The sequence below is a fragment of the Pogonomyrmex barbatus genome, unplaced genomic scaffold (assembly GCF_055798465.1).
Source record: "Pogonomyrmex barbatus isolate J1 unplaced genomic scaffold, ASM5579846v1 scaffold10, whole genome shotgun sequence".
Taxonomy (NCBI): Eukaryota; Metazoa; Arthropoda; class Insecta; order Hymenoptera; family Formicidae; genus Pogonomyrmex; species Pogonomyrmex barbatus.
The window spans coordinates 7,107,436-7,125,555 of record NW_028297099.1 but is presented as its reverse complement, the minus strand read 5'-3'; the positions used below and the strand labels follow the sequence as shown (position 1 = coordinate 7,125,555).

The 18,120-nt window shown below is 40.5% G+C and overlaps 1 protein-coding gene across 3 annotated transcripts in view; it reads left to right on the top strand.

Moving 5' to 3' along the window:
* The window catches only part of LOC105429716 (neurotrimin), a 329,452-nt gene that overhangs the window by 24,866 nt on the left and 286,466 nt on the right, over positions 1-18,120 (top strand). Inside the window, exons 1-2 of one of the 3 annotated variants that reach the window (XM_089085562.1) lie at positions 7,553-9,057; positions 15,113-15,239. In XM_089085562.1, the coding sequence (XP_088941688.1) occupies positions 15,176-15,239 (64 nt within the window). In that variant the 5' untranslated portion in view covers positions 7,553-9,057; positions 15,113-15,175. Of the gene's footprint in view, positions 1-7,552; positions 9,058-15,112; positions 15,240-18,120 lie in introns of those variants that run through there. The other 2 variants (XM_089085564.1, XM_089085563.1) reach the window with 2 other exon arrangements.

The following is an 18,120-nucleotide window of genomic DNA, read 5'->3' as shown; positions in this document are numbered from 1 at the left end:
ATATATATTTCCAGGGTTTGCTTTCCATTCGACGAGAATTTCCCGAGCGTACGAGCGTTTCGCCAGAGAGAGCAATGTTGACGAAGTTCACGAAGACGTCGACGAGAGGCGACCATGCGAGCACTTACTGGAATCGTGGTTGCTCCTTTTGTAATTTTCGAGGGTCCTTAACGTGTGGGCGCGCCGTAACCCTCTATTCCGCGTCGTTTCGCGAAATTCACAGCGGCGACCGGTGACGGTAAAGTCGCATTAAACTATCGATTTTTCCGACGGGCTGAGCGACGACGACCAATGGCGCGCACACTTTCGGTAGTTTAACGGAAATCGAAGGTGAAGGATAATGGAAGGGAAGCAACTAGTCGTCGTCCACGAATTGCACCGTGCTTTTTCTCTCTCTCTTTCTCTCTCTCTCTCTCTCTCTCTCTCTCTCTCTCTCGGGCTTCTATCGTTTAATGGCAAGGCTTCCACGTTTCTTTTCGTGAGAAATTGAAATCCACGATGCTCGATCTTGGGGTCGGGAGGACGGCACGGACGATCCACGTTACTGCACCTATCCTACGTAATTCCGGCGCTTCTTCTTTCACTTAAACCGATCTCGGTCGGGGGGGGGGGGGCGTTCGTGAATTCAGGTCGACGAATGGCTGGGGGTTGGGGCGTCGCCGCCGCCGTCGTTTGAAAAGGATGCGAAACCGTTTGTTCTCACCGAAGGTTGATGCCTTCATTAGAATGTACGATGAAGCCGAACAGCAGAACGGAAGAATTGCGCGCAATTACCGAGCATCTTGCGGAGCTGTTCCTCACGGGAATGCGAGAGGCGATAAAGGAGGTATCGGGGAGGTATATTTCGATTTACATGCTCTTTTTATTTCGTGTACTACCTTCGCCGAGATATTTTTTCTACACTGACGTTGGATTTCGCTGCCGATATTTCTTTTTTTATTGGCGCAGTTTTTTCACAGTATTCTAGACTTCAATTCAAATCTAAAAATTTGCACTAAATTGAAAAAAAAAAAACACCTTTACAGTCAATTAAAAAAATACCCCGTAATATGAAGCGAGGATTATTGTTACGCCATAGCAATAGAATATTTCAAAATTGCGTACTACGTACTAGAAAATGATTTTTTGAATGGATATAGACCATGTTGCGAGAAAAACAATTTGTACGGTATGTTTTTATATTTGGTTCTATTTTAGACAACATTTTTCGAGTATTGCCGCCACCGGTCTTATTTAGTTTGATCATGAAACTAAACAAGAAGTGCTTTTTGACTTTTTTATTCTGATAAAAAAAAAATGGACCGATAAAAGCAGGGTGTTTCGAAAAATGGACTTCTACAAGTCTGTCGACGTCTGTGGACAAGCGTAACGGCTTATGCTTCTCATCGTTTTGATTGGATCGGATTTCGGCAATCCTCGGGAAGTGTATATTTGCTGGAAATTACGCGAGGTTGCCCTTTCGCTCCTTTCGTATCGCGGCCGACGTTAAGTCTGCTAGAAATAAATGCAAATGAAGCCGTTGTTGGCGGTCTTGTTACGCCGTTAAAGGGTCGTATGTCGGTTACGCCACCGCGGGCCGGAGGAGTGTTCGCGGAAATAGCAAATCTGCACTTCTTGGCACCCCGTGTACGAGCGTTTTCTCTGCCTGCCTCTGCCCCCGTCTCCATCCTCACCCCTTCGTCCGTCGTCCGTGGCATAAACGTGCGTACAACGTGCAGTGGATTAGCGAGCGAAATGCCGGATCGTTCCGAGAACACGGCGTACCTCATCCCGGAGCTTCGTGCCGAGTCGCAATTAAATTACGCGGAGCTATTAACCATTTACGACAGTGCGAAGAAACCGATTTCGCGCACGAATGGACGAATGGGGACTTCGCGACTCGTCTCGACACCGAGTGTCCCTCGAGCGAGCTGTGTGTCTTGGAATTGATGGTCGAGAAACTGTGAACGACCAGGCTCGTTCGAGCCTGGTGCGAGTTCCTTGTAAAGTTGGCCCTATGTGAATGGTATCACGTCATTTCCCTCCGTTGTTATTAGTCGCGAGTGTTATCCGGCCGCGGGCACGGCGGACGATCCGACGTTAAACATCCGGCGCTCTTGTTCAAAATTCGGAATCGCGCGCGGGACGAGTTCGCGGGACGAGAGTTGGCCACTTACCAAAATTGACGCAGATTTCAAAGCGGCATCTCGTCGGAACAACGGCCGGCCAGATTGCCTTTCTCGTACATCGAACATTACAACTCGATAACCTAAATGTACGCGCGGTCGCGTTAGTCCGTATCCTATTGGTATACGTATAGCTGCGGTGGACGCAGTTTCCCTGTTCAGAAGCTGAGCTGGACGGCGTGCAATGTCCGATCCAATCTGCGTGTGTATGGGCTACGGCTAACGGACGCCAACCTGGTCTAACCACCCCCTAGTATGTACGTAGTATCGTACCATTCCCTTCGATCTACATGCACGCATCGGCAGCGCAAAGCCCAATGTAACTAGCACGCGTGTGGATACAGCCGACCGAGAACGCTGTGTTCAGCGGCACAGGATCGGCCCGGAAACCTCGCCAAAGGCGACAAGGGATGTCCGCTGCCCAAATTGCCATCCTTGCTTACATAAGCTACTTTTTCGCAGCCGAAAATGAGAGAGGAATTTGCTTTTTATAATTTTACAATTGTCCGTTTCTCTTTTAAGCCTTTCATTCTTCCATGTCACTTTTAGAAATATATCCTAAGCGATAGCTTATTTATATATCTTTGCATATTTATATATATAGATTCGTCGTTATTAGGTGATGAATTTTAATAATTACTTGTTGTAGAATTATTTATTTATTTAGTAACTTGTCGTTATGCAGTGGCGCTAATATACCAGTACAAAATAGCAGACATTTGTTATAAGGCATTTTTACTTTCAACTATTTCGAAATTTTTTCAAAGTGCATTTTAGCATTCAGTTACATATATTCTCTCATTCTTTTTAAATTTGAGCGTATTATCGCATGAATATGTATATGTACACTTGAGTATTTTTTTTTGTTATTTAACATTTGGCACATTTCGTATTATGCAAAATTAAACAATAGCATAACATTTTAATGATGTTTCTAAGCGTGCTGGTAATATGATTGTTTTCGAGGTTTTCATAATGAAATAATTCTTCGATAAATCTATTGCTAATCTATAATTCAATCTATAGATTTTAGTATAAATTTTACTTACGGCAGGAAGAGATTATGTTGAAATAATAAGTCAGCATCTACCTCTATCTATTTAAAATTTTCGTGATTATATTGTAATTTTTTTCTTTTCCTAACAGTTTATTTTAAAGTTTATTTTAAAGTTTATTTTAAAATATATTTTTATAACAAAATAATGTATCTTTTTTAAACAAAATCAATTTTTTAAATTTATTTTTGTAGGGATAGGCTTATATTACCATTCCTTTCCTTTTCGATTTATTATGCTTTTATATAACATTCAATGTTATATAAATAAATATTTCATAACTTTGAATCTATTCAATAATACTTTGATAAATATAATCGTTAAGCTTTCAATTTAAGATAGTGATTATTAACAAAGTTATTGCTATATACAAAGCTATATACAAAATGTTGGATGGTCTTAATATTACATTTTTCTTTATTTATATATTTATATATATGGAATTTCTTTAGAAACAATGTAAAACATGTTTTCGGAGAATAAAATTATATAACAACTGAGTGCAATCCTTTCGAATGATTTTTAAATTGGTTAATGTTTGTATACCACTCTTTGGGGATAATCGTGTATGTAGTCAGTCTTGCATTTAATCCAGACGATTTGAATCGAACAAAACGGTTATGGATAGCGTGTCTGGGCTACAGTGTATCGGATGGAAAGTTTGATTAGAGTTTCATTCGTTGGGCAAATGTCAAAGCTGCAAAGTTTCTACGGTGTTTGGTAAATCGATCTCGCAAATACTACGAACGAAGGATTTTTAACAACGTAACTGTGATTTGCGTCTGGGCGTTTGTTTTCGGTATCGTTGAATCACGTTGTCGAAACTCCGATTTATTGTCCATGAATTTTCCGTCGGTGATTCAAGAAATGTGAGATTTATAGTTACAGCCTGAAAATGACCGCACTAGCGGAGTAAAGTTATGCAGCGGTATGCAATAAATAAACCGTATTAGCCAATCGTACTGTTTGGAGAAATAAATGACATTTGAAAATTCACCGTCATTTTTTTTCTCTCTCTCAATTGAATTCACCCGTCGTGTCATCTTAATTTTTACACGAAATTCAACGGGAGAGATAACGGGTATAATTGGAATCCGCCGGAATCCGAGACTTCGTTAATGTCGCGTTTTGCATTTGTCATAAAATATGAGCTTTCCTCACGATTTACGGGGATAATATGCTACAGACACCGATATTATATTTAGCTTGCTAAACTCATATCGGCCAGTCACGAGATTAATTATATTGTAAACCGAGCCAACTGCAGTTCGCGAACTCGCGGACTCGTTTCCGTATTTGATATGATTCCGAAGTAATACGAATCCATCCGGGCACCGGGTGAAGCCTCGTTGTTGAATCTAGGGTAGCAATGGGAATAGTTCGTAACGTTATAAGCTTTTGTTGGATGGCGTGAACTGTGAGCTAAACGCTTCTAACTCCTGTTACTAGTAACTAGTAATTAAGCGAGGCGCTGCTGTGTGAAACGACCCACCTACCTACCTACCTACCTACCTACCTCTGTCCCTCGCACCTTTCTACCATCCCGAAGGTTGCGGCGCGAAACATCCGTGCCCGTGTATCTCATCCGTGACGTAAATCGTTGAAAGTAATATACGGAAATTTACAATGTCTCGGTATCCTTAACCCCAATTTTAAAGGGATTGAATCGCCACCTTCATGGACAATCCAATCAGGACGTGTTTCGCTTTATTTCAGCGATCGTTATAATTTTTTTTTTTTGGTCCAATTTTGGTAATCACCGAGTATTTTCTCACCAATTTTCAATATGAAGTATTATTTAAGCTTACGATGTTCTTAGAGAAATTATTACTTTTTCATTTAAAAATGAGAAAAATATATTATTTATATTGAAAATATATATATATAATAAAACATGTGCCGTTTTAAGTAAAATAATTGTTATATGCTTCCAACAGTTCTCATGTAAAAAAAATATACATCGAATTTTAATTGAGATTTGTTGTTTTCCATTTGTTGTGCGTATGTATTATTTTTTCACGCAATTACACCTTTTATATGCAATTGTATATTACGAACATTGAATGTATAACATTTAATGAAACATCTGAATCGATATCCAGATCATGGTATATATTGAATTTAATACATTGAAATTTACTGATACAATACTTATCGAATAATATACCTCAATTATTCAAGTTGTTAAAATGGTCGATACAGGAAGTAAAAGGTCGTAATACTCTTCAATAATATATAAAAAAAATATTTATAAATTTGAAATTAACTTTCTTTTCGCGAAAAGTAAATTAAAAAGCGTACTTTTAATTTTTTATAATATTGTTTTAATTACTTTTATAATCAACCTTTAAATTAAAATCGTTATTTTAAATTGATCAAAGAAAAACTTTTATTTTTTTCATACAACATAATTCGTACAACGAGTTGTCATAATTTCAACTATTGATTCATAAGTGTTGAAATAGACTTTTTTTTTTAATTTAGATTTTAGCTTGTGCTGCATATCATTTTTTATAATTTTTATCTGCGTTAATTATGTAGCGCAATTAAAATAAACTTAAACGTGATAACAGATCTCTTACATGTAAAATGCGAAATACATGTAAATCGTAATATAATCCATGAGGTGTAACGCCCACTGGCGCCGGTATTAATAACACCTTAATTGGAAATTAGACTATGATATAAGCGTTTCGACCTTCCTTTCCTCGAGCGAGGGTCGCATCGTATATGGCGAAGTTAATTCCTTTAATTAATAATACAGCTTAGAGAGTAAAGACTGCAAAGCGACTGGCAAATGCCCGAGTCGTTTTCGTTTGTGCGCATTCGGCGACGTAAAATTAAAACTGTGTTAAAAATTATGTACATGCATAATGCATGTGAAAATCTTTTTTACAAGATAATCTCCTTTAAGATTTCGTAAGAAAGATTTTTGTAAGATTTTAAAATTGTTGTTTCGTCTGAATTAGGCTCTGGTAATCGAGGTATTTCGTATTACGGTGTATAAACGATATCGTTATCATTTATATACGGGCTCGGAGGATAGGCAACGGCGTTATGGAATAATGGAATCCAAGCAATTTTTCGTCAATAACGCTTCTTTGATAAGGGAGCGGTGTATTTTGATACGTTCTTTCTAAGCACATCTACGATAAAACACGTTTCGCAATAATCGAGCTGTAGAGCGATTCTCGCACGGATTGAAAGCCAGGATTTTAGGTTCGGTATCCAATTCGGAGTGATGTAAGGCCGTCTCCGCGAATCACGTGATGTTTGCAAATGCATGCAAGTCTTGGAAAACACGCAGCTCAGAAAACGCGAGCCTTATTCTGTCATAAGAATGATTTAGGCCATATTGATTAAGAAATTACATGAATTCCCCTATTCCTCTCGTGCCTTCAGATTGCCTATTCGCCACTTTCGAGACACGTCATATAATATACATATTATATACAAATTAATATGGAAGGAATTATAATATATAAAGTGCACAATTTCTGATACAGAGCTCCGCTAATTTTTAGGTTGTCCCAAATTTTTTATCCGTCAAAAGAAATTGTTTTAAATATAGACGAAGTATCTTGAGTGATGTCTAAACTAACAGAAATAATTAAAGATATTCAGATAATTCCGTATACGTTCCGTTTCTACCCGAGTAATTGAAGCGTGAATCGATCGCCTGCAGGAGTCGTACCGGGTTACTTTTTTAATTTAATTACGACGATATTTCGAGTACTCCGCGTACGTATATATTTTGCCTCCATTTCTGTTTGTCATTTTCTCAAATGTTTTTACGTGACAGGAAAGTCCTTTAGCGTAGAATTGAATTTAGATAATATTGATTTATTTTATTTGTTTAAAATAATTTCTAAAATTTAGTATCATTTATAGAGCGTAATTAAGAGAGAAAGAACAATTTGGTGTCAAGGGATGGTATGTAAAAAGCCCCGGTAACGATAGTTAATCTAACAACATCCAAACATTTGATTAACGGGTAACGTTTTTTTCAGCAGACGCGTATCCCGCATCTCTAGCGAATTCTTCCCCGCTAGCAAAAGCTAGCGTGATTTCGAAAAATTCGTTTTTCGATAGCACGAGTGGCTTTTTCAAAAATTTCGTGCAATTTCGCGTGACGGCGCGTACGACGGTGCCCTCTCGACGACAAGGTGGCACGGGCAAAAGCGGAGCACCGTGCCGCCGTTCCGGATCGGGGGAGGATGTCGAGAGTACGAGAGAGGGAGGAGGTTGGAATGGGGGTGGCGGATCTCCCGCCGCTCGCTTCACGGCGGATGGTTCGCCGGACGCCCGTCGTCGGGGCGCTGCAGCCCGTCAGGACGTCAGTTCTCTATCGCATCGCGCCAGGGTCGGACCTGGATCCCCACAGGCGCGCGCGCACACACATACACACATACACATATACACGCATACACGTATACAAAGCACGTCCGGCGCGCACGCACGCACGCCCGCGCGCGCGCTCGCGCGCACCCCTGCGTGCGGTCAACCCTCTCGCGCGCGACTCCAGTGAACGGCGGGACTGGTCGCGCGAGACTATGAGTGAGTCGCGTCCGCGCTCGTCTCGGCTAATTACCGCATATCGATGATAATTGATAACGCGCGCGCAATTAAACGCGACGTGCTCCCACTCGTACGCTCGAGTGTTCGCGCCAAGTTCGCGCGAGTGTCAGCCGCCGGAACGCTGGCGGCTGCCGAGGGTGAATAGTGACGGACTCGAGGGGCGATATTCGACCCCCCCCCCCCCCCCCCCGATCGGTCGCCGGGTCAAGTGTCGCGGAGAGAGATATCGACGGACGAGGGATATCGACGAGCGTTACAGGAGAGTTGTCAGGAAGGAGTGTACGGACGGTATACCAGGAGGAGTAAACGGGATCGTGTTGCAGACGCGCAGTAGTGTGGGGAGAGTTGCACGCGACAAGTAGTAGCGGACTAACGAGGGAGGCCCGGTAGCAGAGGACACGGAGTAACGACGGGGTGACACGGTAATCGCGCGCGGGGGGCGGCGCGGGATTGCACCGCCGCCGGATTCAGTGACAGCGGCTCGCCGGTGGTCGAACCGGCTGACAGAGGACTTCGGTGGATCAGCTGGTGCCCCGCGATCCACCGCGATCCACCGCGATCCACCGCGATATATAAACGCGATCCTCGGCGGATCGTTTCATCAATCGGGGGTGGATCTATAAGTGCAGCATGTACATCCGCGAGGACGGCGAACATGCGAGCACGCTTAATCCAGCACGCACGTATGCGTAACCATATACGCGGCTCGCCACCGACGGGGGATTCAATTAAGCCTGCCGCGAGGAAGGTCAAGTACGCGATGCGAGCGACGCGGGCTCGGGTGCCCGGGTTTTAATTAAAACTCGCCCGCGGGATTTCTCATTATTATTGCGCGCGCGTCTCGCGTATTCGAGATTAATTAGCTGCGTCAGGAACGAGAGCGGCAGCGGCGCCGACGGCCGGGTGAAAGAGCGACACGGGGGAGATCGTGACTGGTCTCCCTGGTTCATATATCTGTGTTCTCTTAATATCCGTGTGACAATTTCCGTGCGACGTGTCGCGAGCTTGTGTCGAGTCCTGGCGTTCTCTCTGTCGTCATGAACGAGCTTCTTCTCCGGTCGCGGTGCGGCTGGCTCGGTTAGTGATTGTGAACAGGTCTCAACAGCGGTACTCCCGAAATAGTGACGGATAGTGCAGTTGCGTGAGGAGTTAACAGTCGTTTTGATAATTAGAGACAGGCGGAAGTAGCGGGCGTCTCATTTCTGACGCGCTCCCGACGACGATGTCGAAGTAGGACGATCCTCGACGATTGGCAATAGGTAAGCGAAAATCATACTTGGCGAGTTTCCGCAAAGGGCAAAAACGTGATACTAATAATATACACTGCAAATATACGATTTCCCTTAAAATGTCACGGATTATTCTCTTAAACGTTCAATCAAATATGAATATGATTATAATTCTCCTCTGTTATAATTTATTCGAGCTTCAATTTTTTTGAAAATAAATTTACGTGACATTTGAAATGTGGGGATCGGTTTGCATATTATTTTTATCCCTTTCATCTCTTTTAGAAATTATATAATAATAAAAAAAAAATAATATGACATCAGTATCGATAAATACGTTTCAGTAATGCATTTAATTAAATTAACACAAGGTTATTTTTAATTAAACTCGACGCTGTTGATTTTTAAGTGACATCGTTTCTTTCCCGTGTATTCTATATTATCTCGTAATACTATTTGTTCATCGCATTTAATTAAATGTAAACTATAATGAATCAATTGTGACCTATTAAATATACCACTCAATATATCACCCTGCTTTCTTTCGCATCTATTTTTTGTCGCATCGCAGCATCGAAAATTCCAAGTGTGGTATTTAGTTGTCAGCTCGAAGCATGTACCTTAGATTCATCAAATATTGATCGCAGCTAATTACATCGATCGAACACGCAGTCATAATTCCATTCACTTCAAATAAGTAATTTCGATTTATTCGCATAATAATATAAAATGGCGAGCCATTTCATGGCGTATAATGTTTGCATTTTCCAACAAGACTATCAGCGTAATGTTCCCCGCCAAATCAGTATTATTTTTTATTGAAATACGTAGATTGGATTAGATTCGTAAAAATATAATTCGAAATAAATGAGACCGAATACAATGCAGCCCAACAATAGTCACGTGAATATTATATTTCGCAAATTTCATCGCTATTATGGAATATACTTAAATTGACAAAAAAAAAAAAAATGACTAGTGGATGTTTTAATCATTTTTGACAAAAGAGTTTCCACGGTTATAATTCAAGCGGTATTGCACCGCAGAAATTTGTAATGAGGGACGTTTTTAGAAATGGCGTTTTGCAAAATTATGTGAGAAGTTGCGTCCGACTCCCCCCTCCCCCCCCCCCCCCGTATCGCGTATCGTTATCTCAATGCGTTTTTGGTGTCTGGAAAGAACGCGGCGCAACGCCTAAGACAAAGGACCGAGATAACTGCAAATTGGTGCGCCCGTTATCTCTAGACGCTGCGTTAATTATCTCCATTTTATAAGCATCCGCAGACGCTCGTAAGATAGCAAACAACGGCGCATCCCGGACGTATCCCGAGTACCTCATTTACGTAGCACAGAGATGTGGCGAGTTGTTTCAGAGTATGTTGGCTTTGCATGAATAAACACCGGGCCATTTCGTTTCGGCGGCAGGAGCTCCGCTGCCGAAACTACGCCGCGGCATTACGCGGCAAACTGAAACGCGCGTAACGAAGGTTTCTACTTTCACGATGTTACGCGCTCTCTCTCTCTCTCTCTCTCTCTCTCTCTCTCTCTCTCTCTCTCTCTCTCTCTCTCTCTCCCCTCTCCCCCTCCCTCCCTCCCTCTCTCTCCTCCCTCCTCTCTCTCTTTCCGCGAAACGGTCATTCTTCCACGTGTCAGATCTCTTCATTACGATCGCGTACGTTTTACTCCGTTTTTACACACTCTAGTCCATCAACGTACATCAGATAATCCTTCGCAAAATACGCTTCCGCGATGCATTCGTATCTTGCGCGCGTGCGCGCTCTATTATTCAATCATACATTCACGATATTCTCGGCCGTGCTTCCCTACGGGGGTCTTATTAATAGCACTTATGCGCATTTACATTGAGTTATTACCCCCTGGGTGGATGAGCTGCTGCCCTGCTAGTTCGTTGCGAGATCGGCGAGATCCCGCGCCTCGGCCGTTTTGGCCCCCGGCCCAGTGCCTCATGAATGATGACCGATCAACATCTTGTGCGGCCAAACGATAGCGATCCCGCTGCCGTTGTTGCTGCTCATACTACGTTAATGACGTTAATGGCCGACGGTGGTGGATACCGGTTACGTGGTGGCCAATAATGTCACCCGCACATCGCACATACCGCAGGCCGCCGCGCGGAGAGTGAAAAATGTGTTTCGAGCCGTGTAAATAAACGTCGGTGGGCTCGTCGTTCGTTCGTTCGTCGAGTCTTACGAAAGCGAACGCGAACTGGCACCTGGATCGTTCCGACGAGATATGAGCTGCCCCGCTCTGAAAAGCGTTATTTGAAAAATAACACTTTCACGATACGTCGCCCGCACTAATTGCGAGTATCATGAGCGTTGTTTGCCGCGTACGTTTGGCAGATTACACCACCGGACGTAGGGCTGTTTGTCCGATTTGGGAAACGGACGAGCAGGGAAGAGAGGACGGGCTAATTTAACTTTTCGTTTTAAATTATGGAAATGAGTCTCTCACCCTCTCTCTCCCACCGCGATAAAATTCGCAAAGTTGTGCGTCTCTAATACGCATAATCCTGTTGTTCGATACCGTCGTCGTGTACCACGTGACGCAACACCGACAATCGCGGCTGGATGGTATCCGCGAGAGATACGTGTATCTCGAATGAGTACCGGGGTTTAAAATTACCTTGGACGTAGAAAACGTCAAAAGAATATTTATTTTTGCCGACTTATCGTTGTTCCTTGCGGTGATTTCAATTAATTTTTATTTTTTATAATTAATTTGTCCGGCAATGTGGGAAACATCGAAATAGCATTCATTACTCAAAACTACTGTGTTTGCGAAAGGATGCTGTCTCTCTTCGCTTGCCAACACTTTCCAATTTTTCTCTAAAATTTTACGTCGCGTTCACTCTTGAAAACTATATAACTTGTTATGTTGTAATTAATATTCTCTCCTAAGGTTTCCGTTGAATTTTTTTTTACAATACTAGCAACGTTATCTCTAGCTCGCTTTCGTTTCTGCAGCGTCCACGCTGCAGATGATACAAATAAAAAGATCTTATCGTATAGCGCATAAACGGAAACTCCACGACGTTTCGACTCGCTGTTTTAGTCATGTAGGTGCATCGCGTGCATTCGCGAAAGTGCGTTTAGTCTTTTATCTTGAAAAATACGCCGGATGCAATTTCATATTTTATGAGAGTTGCGCGCGTGTGTTTCGTCGCCCGTGTTCGAAACGAAGCAACAGTTGTTGCCTTTCTCCGCCGTTATTTCCTGTCGTAGCCTAATCAAGAATGTTGACAATTCCACGTTTCCGAGCTATTCGTTGAAATACACGTTGGTATTTTCAGTGTCCATTCCGTTCCTATATTATCGCGAAAATCCAGCAACGAATAAAGGGAATGTCGCGTAGCGACATACTCACATTATGAATAAATGTTGAATACATTATTGGCAACAACAGTTTGATTATTAAAAATAATAATTTTAAAATACACATATTGATTACTGCATTTAGTGGCTCTTTTTGACGAAATTTTTTGATATTAAATATATATATATATGTATATGTATATGATATGTTTTTATCGTATACGGGGGAATATGCATGAGCTCGTTGCGTAGGGTTTATAAAGCATATGATAAAAAATGCGAACGCTTGACGCGATATCGCGTAGCATGTGTTATGAACTGAAGTTAGTGCGAAAAATTCATTTTATATTATTCATATTAGTTATGCGCGCGGAGGTACATGGAGGCATGCCGAAATTCTGTGTGAAATACGTATGGCTTGTGGCGTCTTGTGAAACCGTAGCAAAGCGGAATTTCAGGTTTTCGAAGCACACAGTGTATGACGATATAAAGTCCGCGCGCGCACACAACCGGTGCATAAAGTAAAAGCGGACCGGGATGAAAGGAGCGGAGAACCAGCGAGAAACGTGCGTCTGAAGGGTTGCCTGATTCGTGTGGAAGCTGCGAGAGCACCGGTCGGTTGTGGATAGAGCGATAGCTACCTATTTCGCTTTCGCTGCTCTCTCTCGTCGAGTCAGACAAAAAGCGAAGGAGGTGAAAGAAAGAGGAATCATTTGTTTGGCGCTTTAGGACTCTGTGTCCTCTCAAGCGGTAAACAAAAGACACAGATAGATCTTTTATTAACGTTAACATTTTAATCGCATTTTATTCGGCTTTCCTAAAAATTACAATCTTGCATCAATCTCGCAGCCTTTTAAAATGCTTCTGCTGCCGTGTGAATGTTAAAAAATTAAGATTAATATAAAAAAGATAGAGTTTCTGCCTCTTCCGAGAAACAATCCGCTCCAAATTGATCGACTATATATACGCTATAATACGCCCGGCAAATTCTGACGTTGTAATTTAGCCGCACCGTAAATAACAAGCCTCCGTCTGATTAGCTCGAGTCTCGGGTTGTAGCGTTTTCAGAGTAGATTACGTGAAATATTTGCGAAAGTAAGCACGAGGAAGAAAGCGGAGCGGCGATTACGTTTTGACACAAAGATACAGCGCGTGATTTGTATAAATGGAGTACGTCACGGTTGAAAGCGACTCGAGGGAGGCACGGCGGGCTATTTCGCTAACGGTTATACTGGTTATAAGGGGATAGGAGGACGTCGCGCCTTCCGCGGATCCGTCCGAGGATGACGCTATCTCGACGTGACGAATGAGCAGCTTCCCGGGACCATCTCGCGGAGCATAGAGCGCGGACGCTCGAGAAAATCATCCGCATGTTCCGGAAAATTCTCCCGAATAAAATTTCTAGTAGATCGTGTGCGACCATACAGAATGTTTTCCAGGTTTCCCACGCTTTCCCTCCCATGTAAGTTTGGAGTGGATTTTTCCATAAATGTAAAAATGATAATTTATTCTGATGTTTATAATGTAAATTTTCCTAAGGTAAAACTTCTCTCTCTCTCTCTCTCTCTCTCTCTCTCTTTTTTTTTAATAAAAACAACAATGGTAATTTGTGGGTTGAAGAAATGAAAAACTAAATTGCTGCTGCAGTTTACAAGATTAAATCTGCATTTTAGAAAAAGTTTTGAAAAAGTTTAGGTTTAATTGAATTTCCGAAGAAGATTGACTATACATTATTCAAAAATTTTAAAACTATACGAACTGAAATGTGTGAAGGATTTGAGAAATCTTCTTTGTGATACAATTTGTTACAGATACGCGTTCAATCCTTGTTTCTGCGAATACAGCTCATTACGAACAGCATCGATCGCGATCGCGTTAGAATTACGATAAAATTGTTCTTGGTATAAACAAGTAGAGTCGTTGGTGCAAATTCTCTTTTATTTCTCTTTTCTTGCGTTATGGTGTGTCGCGAGAAAAGACCCTTGAATCATTAACTGTAGACCCACTTCCAGAGACCCACTTCCTATCTTTTTCCCAGAGTGAATTTTCTTGTAACAAAAAGATATTTAACAATATATAAAAACCGATATCAAAAACCATTCTAACTGATAACAAATCAATGTCTAATTGTAAGAATACATATTTTTCGCTGTAGAGAGAAAAAACATTTTATCTACAAGTCATTGTGTTATCCAAGTTAAAGTAGTTAAACAGAATAGAATACCATTCAAAAAAAAAAAAAATATATATCTCAAACACATCTCTACAATAAGCAAACATTAAATTATCTTCAAATTATGAAAAAAGGATATCTCTAAAATCTAAGCCCATAAACAATAAAATCTACGTAATTTAAAGAATAGATATGTTCATTTTAAATCGCTATACGTAAACGTGCTGTGTAAAGTATATTTGGAGGAAATGAAAATCGCGCGAAGTTGCAGTTCGTTACGCGGTTATCACAATATTTTTGTCTACGCGCACGTCTGATAGAATAATTATCGTCGCGCAGCATTCGCTGTTGTTGCTAATCGGATGCTTGGGGAGGGCGCGAGATTACGCGTAACAAATTGCGACGTTAACACAATCGTTTCCTCGGCTTTCCACGCCCGGTGTGCGGCGCTGCACTTAGCCGGGCGCTTGCGACGAAAGCGTCGCCTTTGTAAGATAAACGCCCGACCGAACTTGTAATATCTTGTGACACCGCGCGCACACGCGCGGTTTAACGTAATGCGTCTTTCTGATTGCAGCTCGTTCTAACGCACGGAAGACGCGTATTATGTGAGGAGGAAGCCGCGACGAGGGAAACGAAGATGTCCGCCGTCAGCGTCGTCGCATGGTTGCTCGGCGCCGTCGCTTTGGCTGCGATTAATAATGGTGAGTCTTTCTACTTGAGGATTACGGATGGTAAACCGGAAATTTGCCATAGAAAAGGTCTGTAAGCATCGCGCTGTAAGAAAAACATTCATGGCAAGAAGCTCGGCGTATATCATTATTATTATTATTATTATTATTATTATACATACAAAATTAAAATTGATGGTTCTTTAAGTAAAAACTTATGATGAGAGCAGTTTGGAGGGTCTTCCCTTTGTGATATTTGCAGATCTTTTAGGATAAAATTTTATTTGTTATCATTATATTAATAATCTCGATCATAACTCAGCCATACGTAATTATTGAATGCAGCGAAAAATACAATCGATATGAATATATTTAATTTAGTATTTATGGAATTCTGTAATCTTCTGTATCTATTTGATTACGCGCTGTTTGTTCCGATAGATACAATCACGCATTGAATTTTACGAGAAAAAAAAATTCAAAATTACAGTAATATTTAAAAAAAAGTTTTGCTTATTTCCATTGGCATTGGTTAAACTAATTGGAAAATAAAATTAAAGTGCCTGCTAATTTCACTTTCGTGCCGTGATTTGATAAAAAAAAAAAAAAATTGACGGATTTCAGCATTGAAAATATTGTGAACATATTTTAAAGAAATTGCAAAAATAATAGTATTACAATTACATAACATATAAAGCATGATTTTATTGTCCGTCCAACAATATTCAGGAAACGAAAAACAAATATATTTATACATGTTCGTTGCGTTTTAAAATATACAAAATGAACAGTTTTATAACAGCTACAATTTATCCATTTGCTTTTGGTTTTTGCCCTCTTTTGTATTTTTTTATTACGAGCCGCACGAAACATGAAATAACTCAGAGATATGGTCGAAACACACGGTTGAATTATGGCGATGGCGCGTTTGATGGATTCGCGTAGCGCGTTGTTTGTATTATGAATGTAATAGTGTCTAAATGAAATATGTATACTGTGATATTTTTGAATGCGTTGTAAGAATATTCAATAAATATTGCGAAAAAAAAACAATATTAAAAATATGCGCAAATGAATCGGGATGGGAATTAAGCGGTCAAACAAGCAAACATATAAGCAGCCAAAGTATGTCTCCGATTTTCCGAAAAATGCAATCTTTATCTCGATACATCGGGAATATCGAAAGTAGTCGAGATGTAGCATACATCCATATATATATATATATATATATATATATATATATATATATATATAATAATTTAGAATTATTTATATCGACTTGGAGCTCGCGATAATCTTGTTTAATCCAATTCCTCCTTCTGTATCTGTGCTACAAGTAGGACAGATATCCAGAAACGTTTCTGGGTCGGACTTATTTAATTTATTAATATCATCAACATTTTATCATATATGCGCACTTTTTGGAGGATCACTTATCTCCAAACAGCGTGACGAACGTTTTTGGCGTTTTTTCATTCAACTCGCTGTATATATTCGAAGCGCTGTATATATTTCGTTCAACTCGGTAAAGTTTTACCGGTCGTACGTTTCGATGCAAGAAAAATTGGCGAAATACGTGAAATTCAAAAATTAAATTTGCTTATCCGCGCGGAAGCCTCAAAACGTGTCTCTCCATCGATTGTTGCGACACTGCTGGGCTTGTTTATCGGGTCCACGTGGAATGATATTTTTATTGTTCCGCGAGAAGAAACGGATCGGGACGCCCCCCCCCCCTCTCCTGATCCATCCCCGCACAACGCGAATCATCCGTTTCAAGAGGAAATTCGTGTGATGGCATACAAAATTCGAGGCTCGTCGGGCTTCGATTGTCGTCGGGGCACAATGATTTCGAATCAACGTGTATCCGCGTTTGTACGCGCGGATACGCACGCGGATACGACTCCTCGTGTGCGTGGTGGCGCCTATTCAAGTATGATTGCTCGCTGATCCGCGACTGTACGGCTCTCCCGTTTGAACGAGAGCGAAAATACGAAAATGTAGAAGCCCGATCCGTTTTCAATGGCCGACCTACTGGGAAAGGAAGTTTCATTATTCGCTTCCAATTTCGAAAGTCGAAAGATACCATCTTTAATAGAAGAATCATTCTTGAAACATCGCTAAAGGACGAGGGAGGCGTTTATAAATAAGGACGCTTATTTATTCATGAAAGTATCGACTCCTGTGAGTTTACAACAAATTAATTCAATCTTTCATCAACATTCTATATATATGTATATATATATATATATATATATATATATATATAGAATTTTATTTATAAATCTACCACAAATTAAATATCCACTGCGCGCGCGCTGTTTCTTTTCTTGTACTATATTTTTCAATTAAATATAAAGTTTAGATAAATTTATCTATCAATTTATGTCGCAAACTATGTACATGTCTACTTCGTATTATGAACCATTATCGTATAATATTAAGAAAATTATTTACACAATCTTCAATATTAAATCATATAATAATTCAAAGCAAATACGATATAAAATATTTTCACACGTATAATTTTCTTATTTGTAATAACATGTACAATATGTATGATATAAAAATTGTCAAAATATATGATTTCCGCAATGAAGTGTGAAGTGCAATGAAGAAATTAAATGCTACAGACGCGACGTGCATCTGTTATTTATATTTTTAAACAGAAAAAGTAGAAATTAATATAACACTTATTATTACATAATTATATATTAATTTTTTGATACACACAACGTACACAAAAACGATCTCCGTGATGACAGCCGCTCACGAAATACGCGAAGTGAGAGACTCAATCAGCATTGCGGAAAAACGACAACAGTAAACTTCGATATTTTCAAGTATCGATTTAATATAGTCTTTTTTTTTTTTTTTTTTTTTTTTTTTTTTTTTTTTTTTTTTTTTTTTTTTTTTT